Source organism: Cyprinus carpio, chromosome B3, assembly GCF_018340385.1.
Source record: "Cyprinus carpio isolate SPL01 chromosome B3, ASM1834038v1, whole genome shotgun sequence".
Taxonomy (NCBI): domain Eukaryota; kingdom Metazoa; phylum Chordata; class Actinopteri; order Cypriniformes; family Cyprinidae; genus Cyprinus; species Cyprinus carpio.
Genome location: NC_056599.1, coordinates 14175879 through 14199722, shown reverse-complemented (window position 1 = coordinate 14199722; position 23844 = coordinate 14175879). Strand labels below are relative to the sequence as shown.

The window sequence follows — 23844 nt, the reverse complement described above, 5'->3', positions numbered from 1 at the left end:
GCGTTCAATACAATAAAACTAAACAAACGATATTTCAATATTGTGTCATTTATCTGAATGCATAAACTTTATGTTCTGTATAATTTGCCATCCATAAAAAAACACCATCACAACACATATTTAGTATTTAATGTTAAGTGTTTTCTGACAGTACTACATACACATTGTGAAAAGAGCAATAAATACAACTACTTTTCTGTTCATTAGACATTACTTATCAGTGACATTTTCAAATTTAAATATTAGTAGAATATCCAAACATTTACTTTGGTAGACAATAAACTGTCCATAAAACTTAACATCATGCACTACCAATAAAAGGTCTGGACACACTTGACTGAGCTTTTTGTGCATTTTAAAATCTGTTTATCTAAAGCCTTATGCTTAAATGCCTGAAATTAATTTTACACGCATGACAGACTTCTGTACTTTAAATTTTAAAGTCATGTCTTGTGGCTAAGAACATGTGCTGATAACTACTCTATAAAGAGTGTGCATGCTTATCTTTGCTGAGACTCTACAAGGAATGATAAAGAGTTCCTGGCTGTTGAATAAATGCTAGTGAGAAAGCCAAGTCTTTTTTGCTGTATCATTCAAAGGTAAAGGCCTAATACACTCTTAAATATAAAGGTTCCAAAAGGGGGCTTACGGAGCAATGCTATGAAAATTGGCCACACCTGGTCAAACTGTAATTTGATATTTTATGATTTGATTTAATTGTGAAACCTGGAAAAATAGTAATTTAGTAGAATAAAAGGTAAATGTTTCCAAATCTTTGACTGTTACTGTATAACTGAAGCAGAAATACATACATAAAACTGGCATCACCAGGAGGCACTGTTCCATACTGCCACTCTCACAGGGCAGATCTTCAGCGGCCCTGGATTGTTCCCATTTATATTTGCCCCCGGACAGAAAAAAGGGAATATTGTCTCAGTAAAGTGGTCATTGAATGTGTAGATAGGTGTGACACCCACTGAATCAAAGAAGCTGACCTCTCCGTTTGTATAGTCGATCTTCACCCGAACCCTTTCCAGGTGGCCCTTCAGGTCGAGCGGGGTGTGGGGGCTGGTCATGGCCGTGTACTTCCCATCAGAGAGAGCGATGGTCCAGAATCCTCCTTCGGGACAGCCTGAGATTTTGCCTTTCCTGGCTACAGATTCTTTAACCACACCAATTACCCAGTCATTATTTTGGCCCACGTCCACCTCCCAGGAATGACACCCTGAGGTGAAACCCTTGGAGCCCAGTACAAAAACAAGGTGGTCAAAGCGCTCAGGGTTATCAGGCAGCTTTTTCATCGTCCCTGTGTTGGACACACTCGTCAGGTTCTTGCTAAGAGACAAACAGGGGTACGCTGTGTTGGGGTCCAACGCCACTGGAGCTAAGTGGTGGAGAAAGCAGGGGAAACATTTTAACAAATGTATATTTACGCACCAGTGTTAAAATGTCAAATTTGTTTAATTTAAATGTCATTTAAGTATGTAATTTTTTCAGTGTTAAAAGTTTTTTTTGGTATTTTTTTAAACATCCTAACACAATAACATTGGCTCAACCAATAGTGTTTTGGGGCAGGAATATCTGGTTGTTTGACCAATTGGAGAAGGTGGAAAGGTATTGGAAACCTGTCTGAAAACAATCACTTTTTGCAATTCCATTTGCCATGTTAGTATTTACACCCATTGAATAGTAATTACACACTTCAGCTTTTAGAAAGTAAGTGTAATTGATAAATATAATTTCATAGATAATACATTTAATATAATTAAATACCACATTTAATTTATTTTTATGAATTAGTCATAAACATGTATTGATACAACACATGGGCTATTTCCAGTAACATTAGAAGATATTCAGTATTCCGTTTTTTGGAATGACACCTATATATATTTCATTACATAAATAATGAAACATTAATATATTGGAATATAAATATATTACTATAAAAAAAAAAATTATTTTACAATTTAATCATCATTTTACAATATTTTTACATCATTAAAATCATTAAAAAATAATGATATATTTTATATCATTGTATGTACCATGCTGGCTGAAAACCATTTCCCAGAAAGCTCTACTTTACTTAAAGTCTTCAAACTGGAGCCAAACAACATGATGCAGATTTAAAAGATAAAAACGCACACAGAACACATTAGTGAGACTTTGAAAGTCTTTGAACTGCAGTTCAGTCATTTTCTTTTCCTGTCCTTCTAATTCAACCTGTCGGACATTCTGTTCAAATTCCAACTCCCGAATTTAAAGGGAACCTATTATGAAATTCTAAATGTTTACACAAACTCATACAACTCTGTAGTAACTGAACACTCACTGTATTCCACCAGGCTCTGCATTTTTTCCCACACTCTGAACTGCAGCGAGGTGATGTGCTCCGCAACATTGATTAGAGAATTGGGAATGTTTTCTGGTTCGTTAAATGTTATCTGAGCTCTGGAAGGACATTCATTCAGGTTAAATGTGGCTTTTATGCAAACAGATCAATCAAATTCTTTCAAACGTACAATGTACTATTACCTCTTTTTGACATTCTTGTAGTTCTGTGTGGAAAAAAGTCAAATCAGTTACTTGCGCTTACATTTGTATAAACTTGATAAGATTAGTTAACAATCCAAATAAAGCAGGTTACCTGTAAAAAGAGGCTGTCAGCATTAGCAATCTCATTTTCAATGGCTATGACAGCCTGAGAAAAGGTGAGTATATCACGAGCGATTACGTCTGTTTTTTTCTTCATCATCTGTTTCTTGGTCTCTTCTTCTTGTGCCAGCAAAGCAATCCTCGCAGCTTCCTCCTTCAGAAGAAATCGCCGAAACTCTTCAAATTCCTCGTGAATTTGTTTCTCTGTCTGTTGTCTTTGGTTCTATGTGAATCCAACATAAAGAAGGTAGTTAAGTGATTATCCCAGGTATGTGTTGATGGTTAGTGTGTCATATGATGTTTGTTAGTGTGGATCTTGTTTTTTGTTGATACCTTGATGTGGACAGTTATGTCATCACATTCCTGTTTGGCCTCATAGAGGCGTCGAAGGCTTTTCTTAAGCGGGACGACAATCTGCCGCATTTCCTCCTGGACAAAAAAAAAGTACATCTCAATCCAACAATGTCCAAAAACAACCCTCTTAGGACAGTTTGTAAACTGTAAAAAAAAAAAAGAAGTATCTCACAACAAGATTTTTTTAAATAAATTAATAATATAGAAATCACGCTAAAAGAAAATCAAGTTCTGACTCTAGTATAACACATATACTATTAATGTCATTACTTCTGAAAACTGTATTGACTTTGCCTCAGTTTATTTAATTCCCAGATATTATCAAGTTTTCCATGACCATGAAAATTTGTTTCTTCAAGAACACCCACCAGATTCCACAACTGTAATTTAGTAATAGTAACTAGCCAACTTTATGCATTTTTGTTTTGGCAGGTAAATATGTATTATATCATTAAAATGCAAAGAATAATCACGTAATTATTGAATATACTGTATATAATGTACAATAATATATTATTTAATATAGTAATCAAACTGTATGTGGGTCAAAGACGAAAAAGTGTTTAAGCATAAAAAAAGTGTAATACTGCTTTAAACTGTTTTTCTCCCCAAAAAAATGTAAAAAGTTTTCTGTTTTATTTAATTGCAATTTTGTTTTTATTTTTTCTGAGCAAAAAACAAATATCATACATTTTCCCCTGATTTACAGAAGACACCCAGTAAAATGTCATTCAGTGTAACATTCTTGTCAGGCATATTTACAACAAAAATCAATTTATCACATATTAAAAGACTAATTAAAATACTAATGAGTTGTAATTTTACATTTTTAACATTTGCCACTATCCTAGGTTTTGCCCATTTGTCAGTAAGAATTTTTTACTAATTTAACACACATAAAATTAAGTATGCTCCATTATTCTTTTAGATATTTTAATATGTACATGTCAGAATAAGCATGTTGTTTGAATTTTTGCATAAATACTGTGTTACACTGAATGACAATGTAACATTATTTCAACCAAATTTCGACATTTTATTCTCCAAAAACTTATTTGAAACCTTAAAAGTAGACATTTTACTTACATTTAATGTGCTTTCTATGGGCACAAAATCACTTTTGTACATTTCTTTTGATGCGGACATCTTAACGTCTTTGACCCATGTATAAATTTCGGCAGCATTTATTGTTCTACCTTTAGTTTATGCATATTAAATATTTACAATTAAAAATCATTTACAAAACATCTATTGCATCACACAGTAATAAGAATTGAGAATAATGACAAATACAGTAAAAATATTTGGATGCATTATGGTAATAAGGATTTCTGAGAGTTAACATGCGTCATAAATACATTTCAAAATAAAAACCAAAAGTCTTGTTATTATTCAGCCTCAGTATTTTGGCTTATTTGTGGTAAAAATAAGCTTAGAAGAAGAAATATTCTTAGAAATACATTACCTTGAGATCATTTGCTGCTTCCTCCAAAGGACACACACTGTGGCCTTGATGTTTCTTGGACGTTTGACAAACACAGCAGAGAACTACTTCATCATATTGGCAGAACAATTTGAGTCCCTCTCCGTGAGTGGCACAGACAGCCTCTGGTTTAGACGTCCCGTTGGCTGAATATGAGCCCGCTTTTGCAGACGCCTGTCCTTTCTGCTCCTGTGCGATGGCGTCGCACACGTTCTTTAGAGCCAGACTCACGGTGGGCTCCGTCAGAGAACACTTCCTCCTGCACACGGGACATTCCCTCTTGGCTGCCTTCTTGTTCCAGAAGGCCTGGAGGCAGAGGCGGCAGAAACTGTGGCTGCACTTCAGGACCACGGGATCGGTGAAGATCTTGCAGCAGATCGGACAAGACAGCTCATCCTCTAAGGGTGACTGCGTGTGGGACGACAAAGCTCTCGGGCGCAGAACTGGAACGTTTTTAAGGCTTGGAAGGATGCTTGCTCTTACAGGTTGAGAGGAAGCCCTCGGTCGCAAGGGCATGGCTGCCTGATGTTGCTGGAGTGGAGTCCACTTACTTTTGAAAAACGTGATGACTCCTGCAGTGGTTCATCTAGATCACAAGCACCCTCACGTTCCAAAAACAAGTCTGTCCTTCACCAATAATGACCTTTTATAGAGCCGTGACTATCCTTAACTTTAAATACCATCACAAAATTCTCAGAAGTCAGTCTTTTGACCACACCTTGTCCACTGGAGCACTGGGTTTTTATTTACGTCACTCTAATATACGGTCTTGGTTCATTATTGGATCAACTGGTGCTTGGGGGGAAAACAAACCGCCATTGATCCGTGAAATGTTTGGTGTAAGCATCATTGTTTTGGGAACTCAGAGGCAACGTGAAGGGTTGCAAGAAAGAAATGCTTTCCAAATGCTGCAGGGACATTTACACAAAGTAACTTACACAGAAAGCTCCACACATAGCCACATGAGTGGAAAAACATGGTGTTTCTAACGGGATAACTTACAAATACTATACCAAATCACTCTTAAATCATATTTTCAGTGCAGGTCACTCGTTCCCTTATATGTCCACAATGGTAATGGAAATATGCCCTTGGTGAGGTTGTTCAGCCAAGGAGAACGAACCCAATGTTTCAATGAACAACCGTAAGAAGAAAACACCTACTGCTTTCCAGAACATAAAACAAAACCAAACAACTAATTTTGTTTGTTTTAATATTGTTGAGAAATCTAACAAATGACAATTTGGTGCAATAGCATTTCTGTCGATGAAAAAACAACAACAACAGATATAACAGACTTATATCATGATTATTGCAATTTGAAGGTAGTCTGAGACAGTGTAACATGAGTCCATCAAAACCATTACATCATCAGTGTAAACTATTCCTTCTTAAAAACAACGCTTATCTAAATGTGTTCAAAAATCGAATGAAAACATGTCCAAAGTAAATCAACGACAAGATAGCTTTGTTTAAGCTACACTGATAGCTTTAAAGTATGTAAAAAGTAACACCTAAACATTTTTTTTTCTTTTACATTTTTGATGTGGGTCCTTTAAACATTAACCTACATCTTCCATAAGACAAGGCGCCGGCTAAATAATAAAAAAGATATATAAAGTTTAAAGTTTTTACCATCACATGATCAGTACTTTACATTTCAAACATGCTCTGACTTTACAGATGTGAAATACTACAGTGTTGAACTGCCTGGTTAAGAGTAATAATCAGCTCTGAGTTTTCCACTAACTCAACATGTGCTCAGTGTAAGACGCCTGTGTCTGGTCATATTTGCAGTAATATCGTCAGTATCTTGGAAATGCTCACTGGACTGGTTGTAGTGTAGTTTTTTTGTACACACATCAACCCTATATACACTCAAATCAATACCATACAATCAATACCATCTAACGACTATACCCTCAGTGCTTTAATATTAACTTTTAAGTAGGGCTGGGCAATATATATATATATACAGTACAGACCAAAAGTTTGGAAACATTACTATTTTTAATGTTTTTGAAAGAAGTTTCTTCTGCTCATCAAGCCTGCATTTATTTGATCAAAAATACAGAAAAAAAAGTAATATTGTGATATATTATTACAATTTAAAATAATTGTTTTTAAATTTATTATACTTTAAATTATCATTTATTTCTGTGATGCAAAGCTGAATTTTTAGGATCATTTTCACAGATTCCTTTAGAAATCATTCTAATATGATGATTCATTATCAAAGTTGGAAACAGTTCTGCTGCTTAATATTTTTTCAGAACATGTGATACTTTTTTAGGATACTTTGATGAATAAAAAGTAAAAAAAGAAAAGAAAAAAAAAAGCTATGTTTTTAAAATATAAATATTTTGTAATAACAATATACACTACTGGTCAGTAATTTGGGGTCAGTAATTTTTTTCTTTCTTTTTTTTTAAATAAAATCAATACTCTTATTCAACAAGGATGTGTTAAATTGATAAAAAGTGATAGTAAAGAAAATATATTATTAGAATATATATTATTAGAACTTTTTTTTTTTTAATAAATGCAGTTCTTTTTAACCTTTTATTCATCAAATATATTAGACAGCAGAACTGTTTCCAACACTCATAATAAATCAGAATATTAGAATGATTTCTAAATGATCATGTGATAGACTGGATGTTACATGTGACACTGAAGGCTGGAGGAATGATGCTGAAAATTCAGCTTTGCATCACAGGAATAAATTATTTTTTTTTAAGTATATTCAAACAGAAAAACTATTATTTTAAGTTGTAATAATATTTCACAATATTACTGTTTTTTCTGTATTTTTTGATCAAATAAATGCAGGCTTGATGAGCAGAAGAGACTTCTTTCAAAAACATTAAAAATAGTAATGTTTCCAAACTTTTGGTCTGTACTGTATATATATAATATATATATATATATATTTTTTTTTTTTTTTTTTTTTTTTTTCAAAAGCCATGTTTTGCATGTGTGTGTATATGTATACACACAACATGGATTTTCAAATCTGAAACAAAACTATCCTATCGCCCAGCCCAACTTTTAAGCCCTTCATACCTCTTCCACTACTCCTTTAAAGGATAAATACTGTAACAGGTGAAACACTATCTGTAATACTTCATGATATTTCTTAATACTGATTTTACTGATAAAAAAAAAGAAAAAGATTGTGTTGTGTTTGGCATTATGCTGTAGTTTACCACACTACTAAAATGAAAAACGGATGGTCTATTTCTTTCCCATTTCTTTTACTCTTTTAAAATAAGAGCTAAGCCACGGAACTGGAAATGTAAAGCACTAGAGGTCATTTAGAAACGGTTCACTGCAACAGCTTCAAAGCCACTTGAAATTCCTTTGTATAATAAAGAACAAGAGCACATAACAAGACAGCGCATGCTTTAGGGAATCATTATAGTGTTGATAAGACAAATGGTCCATGATTCTGCCATGGGACGGGTCAGATCCACACCGCAGAGGTCACTACAGTGCAAACCAGCATTGCCTTGATCTCTGCACTGTGTGTTCTGTGCATTACCGTGCAATTTATACAGCGTCAGGCAACACAGTGCAAGTGAAAGTCACAGTATGTAACAGAGTAACCTCACAGGGGTACCAAACACGGGCCCTGGAGTAAACACCTTGCAAATTCAATGAGTCTCAGCATCTTTTGCTTAATATCCTACTAAATAAGACATTTCATATAAGTGATCAGGCTCAACCTAGTTAAATCTGAATACAATTTTTAAATGCATTCAATGTAGTGTCGTCATAACATTTGCATCTTAAAAAAAGTGGAGTTAGAAGCCTACATACAAGTGTTTCCAGCGTTCTTAAAGCATCCCAGCATAAGCTTCCAAAATAAAAAACTCAATAGTGTTCCTAAAGCAGTGTTTTCTAGAATTACCACTTTTAGCCATTTCTAGAATTACACGCGGCCGACCTTCGCATCGCCTATGGCACCCCACACATCAAACACAAACTCATCTGGAAATGCGAAATCACCCAGAGTCTCATCCAAAGCTTCGGCAAATTCATCCGGGTTCTTTTTGTCCTTGCCGAGCTCCACCATCGTGGCAGCTGCAAATGAGTGTGCGGGTTAGAAACATCGCTTGTATAAAAACCATCTGTATAAAAACAGCAATATGCAGGGAAACATACCAAGTTCACTGTCTCTAATGCCCATGTAGCTCTCCAACAGATCATCCACTTTCTCGATAGCTTTTTCTTCAAATGCTGACGGCTGCAACACAAAGAATGAATGAAATATAACAGATTACATCACTCAGCTAAAAATGATGATTGATTAGATGACTGTGCCATTGCGGTTGGTTGTCTGTGATGTTTTTCTAAAATGTTGTTGCAAACTCTACTGATTATTCACCAGAATAATGTTATCTAGCTGGCATAGCACGAAGTAGCATAACACATAAGGTTTTGTAAAATTAGGGTTGGGAATCGTTAGAAATTTTCCGGTTCTGCCTAAAGGTTCCGGTTCCAGTAAAATCATTAAACAACTATTAAAAAATAGTTGTTAGGAAAAATGCACAATACTCAACCATTCAATGCGTAATACTGTTTATTACTTACTGTCAACTTAATTTAAGGGTCAGCAATGTCAAAATTCAACACATATCACAGTATACAGATCTTCATAATTAGGGTTGGGTATCGTTAGAAATTTTCCGGTTCCGATCCTGGTTCCATTTAAATTAACTATTATTTTGTTTTTTACTATTTTACCTTCATTTAACCCGACGGTCTTACCAGTTCCTCTACGGTGGCTGGTCCTTTAGATCTCAGACGTAGAGTTCCTCTGCCTGTTCCTAACTGTGCAGACCCCGACCTGCTTCCCGACCGCTGACTGATCATGTCTTTAAAAAAAGGTTAAAAAAAATCATCATATCAGATTCACTGTGGCCATCAATGTCAGCTAAAGGCTATTTAAAAACACTTACCAAATGCCTTCAAAGGTTCAACCAGCTTCAGGAAAAATGTTTTCCCTTTAGGCAGTTCCTTCAGCATCTTGGCAACCTCATAATGGCGGCAGCCAATGAGTGTCTGCCCGTTGATTGACTCGATCATGTCGCCCACGTTGATGACCTGGATCTGATGAATAATACTGCCTTCTCTTATTCTCTGCAAAGGAAACAGATGATTTTCAGATGACTACAGCTTTGCAGCAGGCTGGGCGGTATAACTGAGTGGTAGGGTGTATACTCTATACAGCTGTCGAGCAATGGCACAACTTGACTCATTAATATAGAAATCAACTGATGTGCAATCACGAGCGTGCTTATATCAGCTAATTTACAACAATCAAGAATTGGAAAAACACATTTTGTAATGTTGGTTTTAGTACAAAATATTACATAACGTGGGGCTTATAAATGAGATGAATGATCTTCATTCGTTTTTTTGTTTTTTTAAAGAAAATAGGCAAATGATAGGAAGAACAATTCACCACATTATCCAGAATAAGCATTACTTACATGGTTATTTAATACTTAAAACATTTTTGTTTGGTCACATAGCAAACTCTTAGTTTTACCATGAAAATCATAAACGTACTAGCATCCTCAAAACCCCAGGTCATTCCTCTCACCTTAATGAAAGCATAGCCAGCTCCATTATCAGTGATGGTGAGCCCCAGTGCATCCTCTCCTTTAAAGACCTCCACCTCTTTTTTCTGACCCTTCACATGAGCGAATATAAAGTCCTCTAGTCCGATCTGGCCACCCAAAAGTTTATCCATATCCACTTTGTGAGTATTCAGTGTACAAAACATAACCTGGCATAAGGACATAAGCATTTGGTTAGTATAATCACCACGGCCTGCTTCTATAACACAAAGGGAAATCCTGCTCACCTCTGTTAGAGGAATCCCAAAGGCCTCTCCTATCTTGGCGTAGAGCTCACGCACGTTGCTGAAGCCCTCGATGCGACCCGTGGGGCTGCCGTGAGCCAGCTGGGTGTGGAAGATCAGGCGAGGTCGCAGGCTGGTGGGTGGAGGCGGTAGGCCCTCATGGGCAGCTCCTTCTCCCAGGCCGACCCTGCCACCATCAAGCCCATCCAACCCTGGGACGTTCAGTCCGGCCCGGATGGGCTCGGCCTCCTCGTTCTCCACCAGTGGAGATGCCTTCTTCCTGCGCCCCAATCCAAGTGGCATTTTGGATGCTGCTGTCTGCGTTTCTTGTACAGACACAATGTTTAATACAAGAGGGGTCTGTGCAGCACCTTTAATATGTTCTTTATGTGCCCAAATCAAAGTACAAAGTGTCTTGAGTTCAACCCATTCAAAGAAATCTACAGACCTGTGATACAAAGATGGACAAACAGGGATCAAATAATATACATTTGTAGCAAATTTAACAGACAAGCAAAGAAGATCAATAATAATAATTTAAACTTACTTAAATTTAATTTGGGGAATATTATAAATAATTATAAATAAAAGACTAGCTGCATACAACCAAAAACGAGAAACATTTAATTAAAAACTAAATATAAGAATGTGTTACTAATAAAAAAAAAAAGGGGATAAATAAAGCATTATTTCCTTCAGAAACACTTGACTTAAGATGACTTGTTTGCATTATTTATGCATTATTTTATTTATTTGTAAGACTTTTTAATGATGAAATTTGGTAATGGGAGAGTAAAACTATTTTTAAAATGTACACTGTGCTTAAACTAGGCTGCTTATTTTGAAGTGTTTGCGATGTTTGTTTTTTTTTTAATGATGAGACCTTTTTATAATCAGGCTCTCAAAGAGAATATAAAAATTTGGATATAGATTTAACGGCCTACATATCGGTTTTCAAATAAAAATAAAATATCGGCTATCGTATCGGCCAAAATTTTCATATCGGTGCATCCCTATTTTATTGTACATATTATGCATTATTCTAAATGTAATTTCTGTAATGTTGCTATCCTTGAATTCTACATTTCCTGATATTTCCAGGTTTCCAATTACTATTTTTTCTTCATCATCACTTTTTTTTATATTTATAATAAGATTTAAATACATAAATTTATCTTCTATGAATTAATTCAAAATACCTGGTACCTCCATGTTTTCTATGACTGTGGGAACATATTTTAATGTGCGTTTATATTTCCTACATTTCAAGTAATATAAATAAGTGTAAAATGTCACGGTCACTTCTATAATATCAACGTCGTCATTCTCATACATTAATCACAATTAACAAACTGGGTAGGGAAGGATACATTTGTAACAAATTTAACATACATACAAAGTCATTTTATTTAAACTTAAAAGGATTTAATTTGGATAAAATTCAAAATCATTCAAACCCCCCAAAATAAGAAGAAACTAAGCAGTTGGTTCTGCCTTGTTTATTTACATAGTCATCCAGCAACAAACTCGAACAGCAACCTGACTAAAAATAACAAACCAAACTCAAATACCCACCACAGAAAAAGCACTTTCATGTGTTGAAGGTTCAGGATTAAAGCAGTCTGGCATGTTTCTATTCATAGACTGAGGCTAAAGCATCTAACAGTATGTGAGTTAGCATGTTAGCATCCTCTGGACATCACGACACTTACCAAACTAACACTGACAGAGAGAAAACCGTGGACCGCTGGGACGCCGGCCTTATATTCTATTCATTGTAAAAGATGACTGTTGAGGAGGGTTAAAGCGGGAGTTTAGGGACAATGTTCTGGTATGTGAGAGGAAGGCGGATACCACATCACTCAACACAAGCTGCGGCTCTTCCTCACTGAGAAACCGAGCAGCAGCTCAAACGCGCGCGCACTGCTGCCACCTACAGGAGCTGTAGGGGAACGCGTTGGAAGTTACCATGGCTGCGTTTCCCAAAAGCATCGTAAGCCCAAGTAGATCGTAGACGCATTTGTCACCAATGGAGCTAAAATCAACTTGTGCTTACGATGATTTTGGGAAACGCAGCCCACAACTAAAAAAATAAAATAAAATCCTGCTTTTCACATTAAAGAATGAAGGCAGATACGGCTCCTGGATAGCAAATTTGAAAAGTGGGTACAACTTCAAATGAAAGTGCTGCTGTGGTACATAAAAAATAAGATTACTGTTGCAATACTATTTATTTGATTTGTGTTCAACAAACATACAAGGTTCTCACATTTTTGGATCAATGAATTTCCTTTTTTTTATTATTATTATTATTTTAGAATATTTTTATAGAGATTAGATTGCTGGGCAGACTTCATATATTAAAATTGTTATTCTTATTTTAGATACTTAAAACATTCAACAGGTTTTGCACTGCTCACACAAAGAGCAATGCCGTCTAGTGATAACGAAATAGTTCACCCAAAAAATGAGTATTTGCTGAAAATTTGTTTCTTTAAAGATTTCGAGAATTTGAGCATTACAGCTTGGTCACCAGCGGATCCACTGCAGTGAATGGGTGCCGTCAGAATGAGAGTCCATACAGATAATAAAACATAAAACAAATATTCCACATGACTCCAGTCCATTGATTATTGCCTTTTTTTAAAGCAAAAAGCTGTGTTTGTAAGAAACTAATTTTATCACTGAAGTAACTTTTAAATTGTCACTTCTGGCCATAATTACACTTCTTCCAGTGAGAAGATCCATCCTCTTTTCCTCTCGCATCAAAATCCACCAACATATTTGTTTAGAACTGCTTTTGCTCATAAACATACTTGATGTGCATATTTCTCTGCTGCCTCATATGAGGACATTATATTTTAGTGAATTTCTCTGAAACTGTACATGCTACAGTTTTATGTCTGGATGTCCTGTACAGAGCACATTTTCAGAGATACCAAATGATTGGCTGTTTAACCATGACCACTCCCCCTCCTTGGTCATCAAAAATGTCTGACATTAATTTAGTGACACTCTTATGGAAATCTGATAATATTTTGTAATTAACAATTAAATCTGTCAAATTTTTAAATTGTGTGTCATAAATCAACATCTCAGGAAAATGTTATGGGGTTTCAAATCAAAATATCACTTTCTGTTACGAAACAGGATGTTGATTTCATACATGTCCTCATATGAGGACACTGGGACTAAAAGCATGTTTATTATGCACTTTGGGAGACAACAAATGAATAGGGAAAGGAATTATATTTGTATATTCTTTGGAACATTATATATTATTATGAAAATTTTGTCAATTATTACTCCCATTATTACACTTTTTATTACATGTTGCCCCAAAAACACATTAATATGCAAATTAGATTTAGTTTATAGATACATTGCATATAATGAGAAAACCCTTTTAAGGGATTTTTACCTAAATTTTGCAGAAAGAAAAATGGTATATTGAATGATTCTTTTATAACATTGTTGAGAATCATCTTTATACAAAGTTTGGTTAAAAATATAAAAAAAATAAAAAAAATAAAAAAATAAAAAGGGAAAAAAAAAATCACCAAATGTATTGGTGATTTAAAAAATCAGTTGTTTTTACCTATGCATGTTCATTCATGTCTTTTAATTGAGTCCCAAAGTCCTCATTACATGACATAGCATAACTTGTGAATGAAATTTCTTTTGCTAATTTCTAATGCTTTAAACAATGTAAAGACATGGAAAAAACAAATTTGTTTCTATAAAAAAAAAAAAAAAAAATCCCAGTTCTAAAGATGCTAATTCAGATGAAACGACTTACTGGACAAAGCAATTTTATGGACAGATGACTCGTATTTTTAGCCAGAAACAACATTTTAAAGTTAGAAGCATCTTAAAGATGGATTTGTTTCTTACAAACACACAGCTTTTTACCTCAAAAGACATTAATTGATAGATTGGAGTCATGTGGATTATTGTTTTGTTTTTATCAGTTGTTTGGGCTCTCATTCTGATGGCACCCATTCACTGCAGAGGATCCTTTGAGGAGCAACTGATGTAATGCTAAATGTCTCCAAATTTGTTCTGATGAAGAAACAAACTTACCTGCATCTCAGATGGCCTGGGGGTGAATAAATGTTCAGCTAATTTTCATTTTTGGGTTGAGAAGACAGCTCAAGCATTTAAAGAGGCAGACAACAAAACTGCAGAGTGCACTTACAAGTACATTATCATCTGTACATTGGTGTGGACATCAATATTCATTATAGTTCTTGATGTGAACGGGCCTTTGAAGTAGAAATAGAAAAAAGTATAACTATTCTACTTATAAAATACTTACAACTCTTGTAGCGCTGACAACCACAATGATACTTTTCCATGATCATGTATGCATTCCTGAATACAAATACAGTAACAGACTTACTACAGAACAGCACTTGTAAAGCCTTTAATTGCAAGGAATAAAAAACAATTATGCATATGATAAAGAATAGTGAAGCATTTCACTAAAAAAAAGGCCAACATCTTTTTACAGAAACGCACAAATTCCATCACGTTGTAAATTTTAAATAGCATGCTGATGATGCAGCAATAATGTGTGAGGTTCTTTAAACTGTGTGCATATGTGCCATCGCAACCTGCATACGTTTGGCACAAATACTGTCATTCCTTATAAAATTACTTCTGGTAATGGCAGTTCTAAGACGAAAAATCCAATAAAGTCTATAAAATCACCATCGTCTCATCATTGTACACCATCTCAATATGTGCACTACAATATTAACAGCATAAATATATGACTCTAAAATAAGAGTGTGTTTCCCGGGCCATGAAAGAATATTATGAATTATTTCCAAGCTACATTTATTGCAAGCAAAAGAAGGTTTAAGCTGTGTTTAATGTTTTATAGTGTGAATTCCCACAAATGAATGCTCCTTAGCAAATTATAAGTCTTGAAAGCTGAAGTGTATAATTTTGCAGCAACTACACACCATTTATGCTTTCCAAAACATCACCCATTAAAAGTTAATTAAAGCTACATTCAGGCATTTTTAAACCTGAAATGTACTTGGCTGCAACAAACAAATTATTAGAGAAGGTATGGTCTGAATGGAGCAGTTATGTGCTCAAAGACACAGAGGTGACATGGAAATCACAGTAACCCATCACTGGTCACTCCTAGCAGGAGAAAGCGAGTGGTGTCTGCAGTGTAAATGTGCGGTCACATTTACCATTGCTCAGTGAATCTGCATGGTCGAAATCCACTTTACAACAGGAATCTATGCGTTTGGGAATTCTGTGTGAACGTTTCTGCGACCGTTTCAAAGCATTCACAGAAATTCACTGCGTTGAGCCCAAGAAAGCTGCTTCATTTGAAAATCTGCATGGGGAAAATTTTCTCCACCCCCAGATTCCTCCTTATTTTTAACTTACGAGCTGATGCAGCCGTTTAACTTGAATGTGCGAGCCATCTGTTGACTTTCGCTTCTAGTCATTTTAATGACAAAACTGCTCGCTATACTGCTTGACATTGCAAACAGGTATTTCTTATCATATTGTCATAATTATATACACACCGGTTTGCAGAACAAGTAGTTTCATTGTAGCCTACTTATAGACCTTGTAGCTCCGCCCCTTTTCTGCACGGCGCTCGTTGTCTTCTGTTTTTGTTTCCACACAGAGTTACCGTAAGATCACACGAATTTATGAATTAACCACTCGTTTAAAAATCTTCCCAGTCTACTGACATTTACGACATTCGCTTCAAACATTACAATGTTCATGATGAATTTTGTTGTTAGCTCTACATTAAGTAAACCAACTTCACCAGCTAATTTATCTTCAACAGTGATGCTGTAGAGCTACCACTAAAACAGAAGCTCAAAATTCTAAAAACTATAATTCTAAAGATGGCTGCACACTTGTTTATATGACGCATAAGGTCTATTCCAAGCGGAAACCTTCCTGTCTCTCTCTTGAACCCGACATGGAAGTGACTTTAACTGCAGTTCATCAACTGACTGCTAGAGACATGCTCCAAAAGGAATTCAATCCCATGGGCCCCCATGTTAAAACGGCCAACTTTACAGCAGAAAAAATAAAAATAAAAAAATTACAGCCTGGTACAAAAAGTGGTTTTGGTCTATATAGCTAATCTTGCCCTTCATGACAACTGTGACAGGGTGGATTTTTTTTATAACTCCTCTGTTTAAATTATAATAAAATTCCTCATAATTAAGGGTGTGGCCACTTGAGTGACAGGTGGATTGCCTGCATGTCGAGCTAGGCAGGCGTGGTTTCAGCAACCAGGCACCTCAGCTCTACCCATGACCTGCCTCTTTGACCATTTCCAATTATCCAGGAGTGTCACACTGCCAAGATGGCGACGGCCGGCTCCGCCCACTTGGGGCTTCACAAATGCTCTTCAGAAACCTATGAAAGACGTCACTGACATTACGCCCATAATTTATACAGTCTATGGTCTATTCATCTAGTTATTTACCTATAGCGCTAATGAATCGGAAATCTCGCACATTCATAGAAAATGCTTACTTCAACATTGAAAAATGAGGTGGATTGGAATGACTCCCTTTCCCCAGTGAAATTTTATCAAGCAATAGTAAATGTAACCACACTTTAAAGGAAAACACCACCGGTTTTCCATATTCCACTACTTTCTTTCCTCAACTTAGACGAGTTGATACAAACCTCTCCAATCTCAGTGCGTGCACTCATTTGCTGTAGCGTGTGGCGCCACTATGCTAGCGTTTAGTTTAGCACCATTCATTCCTTAGAATCCAAACAGGGATGAATTTAGAAGCTACCAAACATTTCCATGTTTTCCCTATTTAAAGACAGTTACATGAGTAGCTACACAAGTAAGTATGGTGACACAAAATAAAACACAACGATTTTCTAAGCGGATAAAAAATTATAACTATAATGTATAGCGGAAGAGCACTTCGCAGCACTTCGACCTCGGCGCAGTAATATCATCACTCCTGAAAAGGGGAGTTAGCTAAACTCTAGCATAGTGGCACCGTTGAGGGAAGAACATAGTGGAATATGGAAAAACGGTGGCGTGTTCCTTTAACATGCTCTGGAAGCACTGTGATAATGCTCAGGTAATCTTAGCCTTCCAGCCACGCTTGATGTCCATGGTGAGGATCTCTATGCAAAGAAACTCTGCTCCCAGCCGCCCCGGCATTGGGATTTCACACAACCACAATCACACACACACTTCTACAATTACTATCTGAGATCCTCAGACATGTATAAAACCCTGTTGTTCAGCTTTGATGTTAATGTTAAGTACAATGTTGACTGCTCAGAAAGTAAAATTGGAATCTAAATTTAATAAAGGAAAATATAAACAAGGGGAAAGAAGCCTGAAGAAGCAAACAGGAGGATGATGAAGCATTTACGTGAAGGTACTGCAAACTATGCGTGAAAGTCAATATATTACTTGTAAAAGTGCATTGCGATATAAGTAAGGGGGTATAAATAATCTGTTGGGAGCTCTATTGTGTTTCTCTGAGCTTGACTTTTGTGTATTTAACACCGATACTTTCAGGTGCAATAATATCTAGAAGATCAGAAGGGCCCAATCATAGTGTGTTGAGAGTCTGTCCTCCAGCGGTTGTAATGCTCAAGGTGGTAGGATCTGAACCAGAGATTCACGAGCACTCGGTCCCAACTTGTCCGGAAATTTCACTGAGAAATCTAGTACCATGTCTCCTCTCTTTTCAGGACATTTGGACAGTGGCAGTCCTTCTCCCACGATCCTCTTCTTCATACCGGGTTTGATGACATCACGTGATGTCACTGTGACAGTTCTACCGTCCAAGGTGGGGGCGCTGATGGAGCAGCCGCAGAGAGCCTGAGTAAGTGATGGTTAAGAGAGAATAACAAGATTAACAAGATTTCCTGACTGAACCCTAAGGCTACATGGATAACCAAAATAATATCAAAATCACTATACGCCATACTGCCATTATCAAAGGCTGCGATTTAAATAAATAAATATGTGCGCCGCTTGTTTCAGAGCAGCTCATGATGCAGTGTTCAAACTATCTCAAAGCTAGTTTCACAGTAAATGCCACTCCACACAAACTCACCCCTGCATCTGCTCTGAGTTAGAGTCGCTTATAACATGCAACTGGGAAAGCCAGATGCATCAACCATCTTCCCAAACTTGTAAAGAGAAGCACTTACAAACCATCTGTTTTCAACTAAAGAGAAAATGTAAGTGGTTTTCCACAAAAATTAAATGCATATTTTCTATCAAATTATTTTCAAACAAAAAAAATTTAAAATTTAAATTAAAAATTATTTTTAAAAATGAAGAACTTTTTAAATCACAGCTATAAATATTAGTATTTTAATTTTACAGTTGTACTGTAAAATAAAATGAAATGTCTGCCCAGTAATATGCTCATTTTTATTTTATTTTATCAAATATCTCAATAGCAATATTATATTGTTTATTATTATTTAATAATAATGTTGATTATTACAATCATTAATATATATGTAAAATGTAAGTGGTTTTCCACAAAAATAAAATGCATATTTTCTATAAAATTATTTAAAAAAAAAAGAAAATGTAAAATTTAAACTAAAAATTATTAAAAAAAATTAAGAACTTTTAAAATCTCAGCTATAAATATTAGTATTTTAATTTTACAGTTGTACTGTAAAATAAAATAAAATGTCTGCCCAGTAATATGCTCATTTTTATTTTATTTTATGAAATATCTCAACAGCAATATCATATTGTTCAATATTATTATTTAATAATAATGTTTATTATTACAATCAGTATTATATGGTCATATTGATATAAAAATCACGAATTGATTTTTGCAGCCCTACAAACAAACACAGTAAATCTGGAGTTTAAAAAAAAAAAAATTTGCATTTTATATTTGGAATTGCAAAATTTTTAAGAAAACAAAAAAATCCAATTAAACTTTTTTCCCCCAAATCATGCAGCCCTTGTATTCTCATGTTACTTCACTTGAATAAAGATGTGCTTTAATTATGAGGAGAATTCTAGGACCAAATTTTCTCGTAAAAGATCAAAATTATTTGCTGTACTCACTGAACGCTTTTCAAAAGCTTAACAGAAGTTCACTGGTGTATATTACTGGATGTTAAGTAACTTCATCTCAACAGCAGACACTAGACACTCACCTCTCTGAGAGATATCCTTGCAGGGTAGATGATGTCAGAGCCGTCTCTCCTAAAAACCGGGTGAACCTTGTCCTTAACCACAAACACTATGTCGGCAGGGATGTTGCTTGGCGTCTCGTCTCCCTCTTTGGGAAAGGTAATCTTAGTCCCCTCCTTCCAGCCACGCTTGATGTCCACGGTGAGGATCTTGTCTTCGGTGCGCATGGTGCAGCCGTCCGGGTTCAGCCTCTTGCGAGAGATCTTCATCTTTTTTGTGCAACCAGAGAACACTTCTTCCAGACTCACCTTGAGCTCGTGCACCACTGGGGGATCTTTCTTCTTTACTCGGCCCCCGTGCACGCCGCCTACCCGAGACTTGAAAGATCTGGGAAATCCGCCCATCCCGAAGGCTGCAAAGGGGTCGTCAGTGTCCATGCCATCATCTGCGCCCCCAGCAGATGCAAAAAACTGATCGAACGGGCTACGGCCACCAAAGAACTCTGCGAACATGGCGTGAGGATCGCCGTGAAAAGTATAGCTAGGGCCATTGCAGCCACCTCCGGCATGTCCCTTGAGCCCTGCGGGAGAAAGACATGATGCTTACAGAAAAACAGCAGATTGACATTTAGGAAAATATAAGAAACAGCATATAGAAAGAGCAGAACCAGCTCACAGGAATGACCCAGTCACGCGGTACAGTTTGAATTCCTAATCTGGAGATCAGAGGGGGTTTCATAAAGTCCCTCGTCGATTCCACCCTACACGCTCCTGTGTTTACAGCATTCAGAGAAAACTCAAACGGTCACCAAAGGTCATCAGGCTTCAGTCAAACAGAGACGCTAAAGGCTGATTTATACTTCTGCGTCGAAACTACGCCGTAGTGCGCGTCAAATGTGATTGGCTGTGATTGGTCTGCTAGTACCCCTCCCTCCGTATGTATCTGAGTCTTGTGTGTGCACTTTAATATACAGTATTTTAATGTTACACCTTCTTATTTAAAATAAAACAAAGCAAAAAACAAGTGTCTTATAATTAATTATAAAATGTAGCATTACATGACTTTGTTGTCCGTGACAAACAGCTGTTCTGCCGTGGTACAAGTCCTTGTGGAGATTGAAAGAATTGCATCTTTTCCTGTTATGTTGTTGTCTCTTTTTTTTGTATCTTTAAATAAATGATCTGTTCTTTGATATTTATTTGCACAGTCACAGCTGATGCTTCTCCGACAAGCTGCTTCTTCTTCGGCTTTTGCCGTGGTCTGTTGGTTACACCAGCAACATGCACGGGGACACTGCAGATTAGTGATTCGCATGTGTGCTGCACGTCGATGTGGACAACAACGCAGATGTATAAATGAAAACTGACGAACAGCCTAAAGCATAGAGGCTACGATGTATGTCCGACGCAGAAGTATAAATCAGCCTTAAAGCTTTACTGCTACTGTGGAGCTCACTTAATCCATACACGCCTCATTTAAGGCCCCAATATACTTCAAGCGAAATCCAAGAACTAATGGGTGTGATGTAATTTTGGAAAAAATGTGGCCAAAATGGTGTTTGTTTGGAGTGGTGGTTTGAAACTTGCCAAAACTAACTAACTCGCTGGAAAACATTGCACCTTCTGGAAAACACTTTAAAATTGCCATTGGCACACAATGATTACAAAATAAGTGGGTGTTGGAACTCTTTTTAGGTTCATTTCGAGCCAGACTGAGACCTCCATGTATTTGGAAATAAACCATATAGGTCCTTAAAATGAAGATACCAAAAGTTAAGAACCAGTATTTAAAATTCAATTGCCTTGAGGTACAGGCAAACTTGGGGGGAAAAATGTGAAAAGTGCTTTTTTTTATTTCACAATTGGCATATAATGCAACAGAAATGGCTAAAGTCAATCAACAGATTTAACTAATAAAGTCCATCTTTCTAAAATAATTGGCTCCAGATCTCAGGTGAAAGGTAAAAATCTAACTTCGACTCCCCTCTACAAAATAGTGTAGCTATTGCTCCGTAAATATTCATCAGCGGCATTTCATATTTTTGGCGTATTTTGGCATACATAAAATCATTTGTTCTTTTTTTTTTTCAACAAAATAAGAACAATTTGGTAATCTTCATCGTGTTCAAAAGTTTTCACCCCCGGCTCTTAATGCATCTCGTTTCCTTCTGTAGCATCAGTGAACATTTGAACCTTTTTTTAATAGTTGTGTTTGTTTGAGTCCCTCAACTGTCCTCAGTGTGAAAAGATGGGTCTCAAAATCATGCAGTCACTGCTGGAAAGTTAAAGTTAAGTTAAAAGATGCAAAAGATGCTGGAAAACTGAAGAATCTGCAGGACCTGGAAGTTTTTCTGAAGAACAGTGCTCAGTTTAACTGTTCAGGACGAGGGACTCATGCACAACCATCACAAAAAAACAAACACCAGTCGTGACTCGTGGATCATCGAGGTCACCACACACAGTATTAGGAAACATGGGTTCCCAAACTTCTGAAGGGAGTTATTTTAATAAGTATTAGACCACTATACTGTGATAGAACAGTCTGTCTGTGTGTCTATACATCTATCAAAAGAACAAAAAGGTGTACCACGGTACCACCACAGTACATTATAATCTATCTATCTATCTATCTATCTATCTATCTATCTATCTATCTATCTATCTATCTATCTATCTCTTTATCTATAGCGGGACAATGAAAGCTCTTACCATCCTCTCCACATCTGTCATAGATGTCTTTCTTCTTGGCATCGCTCAGGACATCGTAAGCCTCGGCGATCTCTTTGAATTTATCTTCTGCTCCGGCTGATTTGTTTTTGTCGGGATGAAATCTTAAAGCTTGTTTTCTGTAGGCTTTCTTGATCTCCTCATCCGAGGCGCCCTTCTCTATCCCCAGGATCCTGTAGTAGTCTTTACCCATCACAACACTCGACTAAACGCCGCTGATGTTCAGCTACCTGCTTCCATATGTCGATATCCTCCAAATATTCAACGATCCTCCTCCTCCTCCTATCCTGTCAAAAAATGAAGCGCGCGAATGGAATTTATCAAACTGTTTTTAAGTGATTTATCCAAATCCTCACATATCGCGTACAGCCACTGGCGCGTCCATGCGATACGCGATAATTTTCCCGGGACTCTTCTAACTTTAATCGATGTAAAACTTCAATATAACGCGGAGTTCCCGGCGAAACGCACTGTGTGTAGTTGTCAACGTCGCCGAGCGTCCGCAGAAGGTCCGAGAAAAATTACTTGCTCGGCGGCGCAGATGCTGCAGATGTGACTGAACGAGCGCCTCCTGCGGCGAGGAGTGTGCCCTGCATGTTCGCAAAGACCCTCCCCACTCAGGTACTGTTGCCAGCCTCGACAAGCGATGCCGCTCTCGCACTACAGATCATGTTCTCACGCATCGTAGAGCAAAGAGGACACTTGACAACACACAGACAGACAAGACAGAGCAGGTTACTTCTGATATGAAACAAGGTCTCAGGACTTTTAAATCGTGCCATTTTTAAATAAATTCAAACAATAAATACCGATTTGTGGATCTTTGATGTGTCGGCTTTCATAATTACTTAAAGGGGCCCTATTATGCTTTTCCACCTTTCCAACTTTAGCTAGTCTGTAATGTTGCTGTCTGAGCATAACAAAGATCTGCAAAGTTACAAAGCTCAAAGTCCACTTCAAAAGGAAATATTTTATTTAAAAGAAATCACTTTTTTAAAAACTACAACGAACGACTCGTTTGGACTACAACGCATATTTTCCAGGATTTGTGATATCACAAAGATCGACGAATGGGATGAGACCTGAGCTGCACTAGAGAAGGCAACGAGTGTTATATCACTATGTCTGAAACATGCTAGCTTTCCCAAAACAGATGAGCTTAGAGTGTTTATAATCGTCCGGGTTTAAATCGCGCTCAAATTGATTTGATTTGATGCAATATTTACACTGAAGCTGGCAGGCAGCTATGGTAAGGGGCATGACATTTCCCGACCAGGCACCCAGTGCTTTCAATCACAGCACACACTGGCCCAGCTAACCAATCACAGCACACTTCGTATTTCAGAAGGCGGCCTTTCATTTGATACAGGAACTATTTGAGCCGTTCATGCCAGACTGGCGAGAGAGGTGTTGTAATAATGTTAAATATGTGAAAAATAATGTGTTTTTCAAACAACCTAGTATGAGAGCCTGTTAGTACACCCCCAAAACAAAATCAAGACTTTGTAAAAGAGCATAATAGGACCCCTTTAAAGCATGAAATGAACATGAATAAACACCAGAAAGCATTTTATTTCCACCGCGGGACACACCGTTTTTG

The 23844-nt window shown here is 36.7% G+C and overlaps 3 protein-coding genes across 5 annotated transcripts; all 3 read right to left on the bottom strand.

The window, feature by feature from the left end:
* Window positions 1–107: 107 nt before the first annotated feature.
* On the bottom strand, window positions 108–6522 carry trim35-12 (tripartite motif containing 35-12). The gene is made up of 6 exons (XM_019071558.2): window positions 4478–6522; window positions 2992–3087; window positions 2651–2881; window positions 2539–2561; window positions 2336–2454; window positions 108–1384 (listed from the first exon to the last, which is right to left on the bottom strand). The coding sequence occupies exons 1-6, from the start codon at window positions 5009–5011 to the stop codon at window positions 825–827; spliced, it is 1563 nt and encodes a 520-aa protein (XP_018927103.1). The 5' UTR covers window positions 5012–6522; the 3' UTR covers window positions 108–824.
* A 901-nt stretch (window positions 6523–7423) lies between these two features.
* Window positions 7424–12268, bottom strand: LOC109054268 (PDZ domain-containing protein GIPC1-like). 3 transcript variants are annotated; one of them, XM_042719820.1, is made up of 7 exons: window positions 12080–12268; window positions 10371–10815; window positions 10107–10292; window positions 9460–9640; window positions 9269–9375; window positions 8663–8744; window positions 7424–8581 (listed from the first exon to the last, which is right to left on the bottom strand). In XM_042719820.1, exons 2-7 carry the CDS (start codon window positions 10668–10670, stop codon window positions 8430–8432), a joined length of 1008 nt encoding a protein of 335 aa, XP_042575754.1. In that variant the 5' UTR covers window positions 10671–10815; window positions 12080–12268; the 3' UTR covers window positions 7424–8429. The 3 variants fall into 3 exon arrangements, with proteins under 3 accessions (XP_042575754.1, XP_042575755.1, XP_042575753.1); XM_042719821.1 differs by having other exon boundaries at window positions 10371–10693; XM_042719819.1 differs by lacking the exon at window positions 12080–12268 and adding an exon at window positions 11943–12062.
* Window positions 12269–14769: 2501 nt separating this feature from the next.
* Window positions 14770–22772, bottom strand: LOC109054282 (dnaJ homolog subfamily B member 1-like). The gene is made up of 3 exons (XM_042719818.1): window positions 22227–22772; window positions 19542–20098; window positions 14770–18225 (listed from the first exon to the last, which is right to left on the bottom strand). The coding sequence occupies exons 1-3, from the start codon at window positions 22435–22437 to the stop codon at window positions 17995–17997; spliced, it is 999 nt and encodes a 332-aa protein (XP_042575752.1). The 5' UTR covers window positions 22438–22772; the 3' UTR covers window positions 14770–17994.
* Window positions 22773–23844: the final 1072 nt, after the last annotated feature.

Bases quoted from the DNA above. Each gene is read 5' to 3' on its own strand.
- LOC109054282 (XM_042719818.1), bottom strand. From the start codon at position 22,437: ATGGGTAAAGACTACTACAGGATCCTGGGGATAGAGAAGGGCGCCTCG. The intron at 20,099-22,226 runs GTAAGAGCTTTC...TTTCTCCCGCAG, and splicing joins TGACAGATGTGGAGAGGATG to GGCTCAAGGGACATGCCGGA. The intron at 18,226-19,541 runs GTGAGTGTCTAG...TCACTTACTCAG, and splicing joins CAAGGATATCTCTCAGAGAG to GCTCTCTGCGGCTGCTCCAT.
- LOC109054268 (XM_042719819.1), bottom strand. From the start codon at position 11,962: ATGAAAGTGCTTTTTCTGTG. The intron at 10,816-11,942 runs GTGGGTATTTGA...TTTGTATCACAG, and splicing joins ATGAAAGTGCTTTTTCTGTG to GTCTGTAGATTTCTTTGAAT. The intron at 8,745-9,268 runs GTAAGACCGTCG...TTTGTGTTGCAG, and splicing joins CAGCCACCGTAGAGGAACTG to CCGTCAGCATTTGAAGAAAA.
- trim35-12 (XM_019071558.2), bottom strand. From the start codon at position 5,011: ATGCCCTTGCGACCGAGGGCTTCCTCTCAACCTGTAAGAGCAAGCATC. The intron at 3,088-4,477 runs GTAATGTATTTC...TTTTTTGTCCAG, and splicing joins AAGCAGCAAATGATCTCAAG to GAGGAAATGCGGCAGATTGT. The intron at 2,455-2,538 runs GTAATAGTACAT...ATGTCCTTCCAG, and splicing joins TACAAGAATGTCAAAAAGAG to AGCTCAGATAACATTTAACG.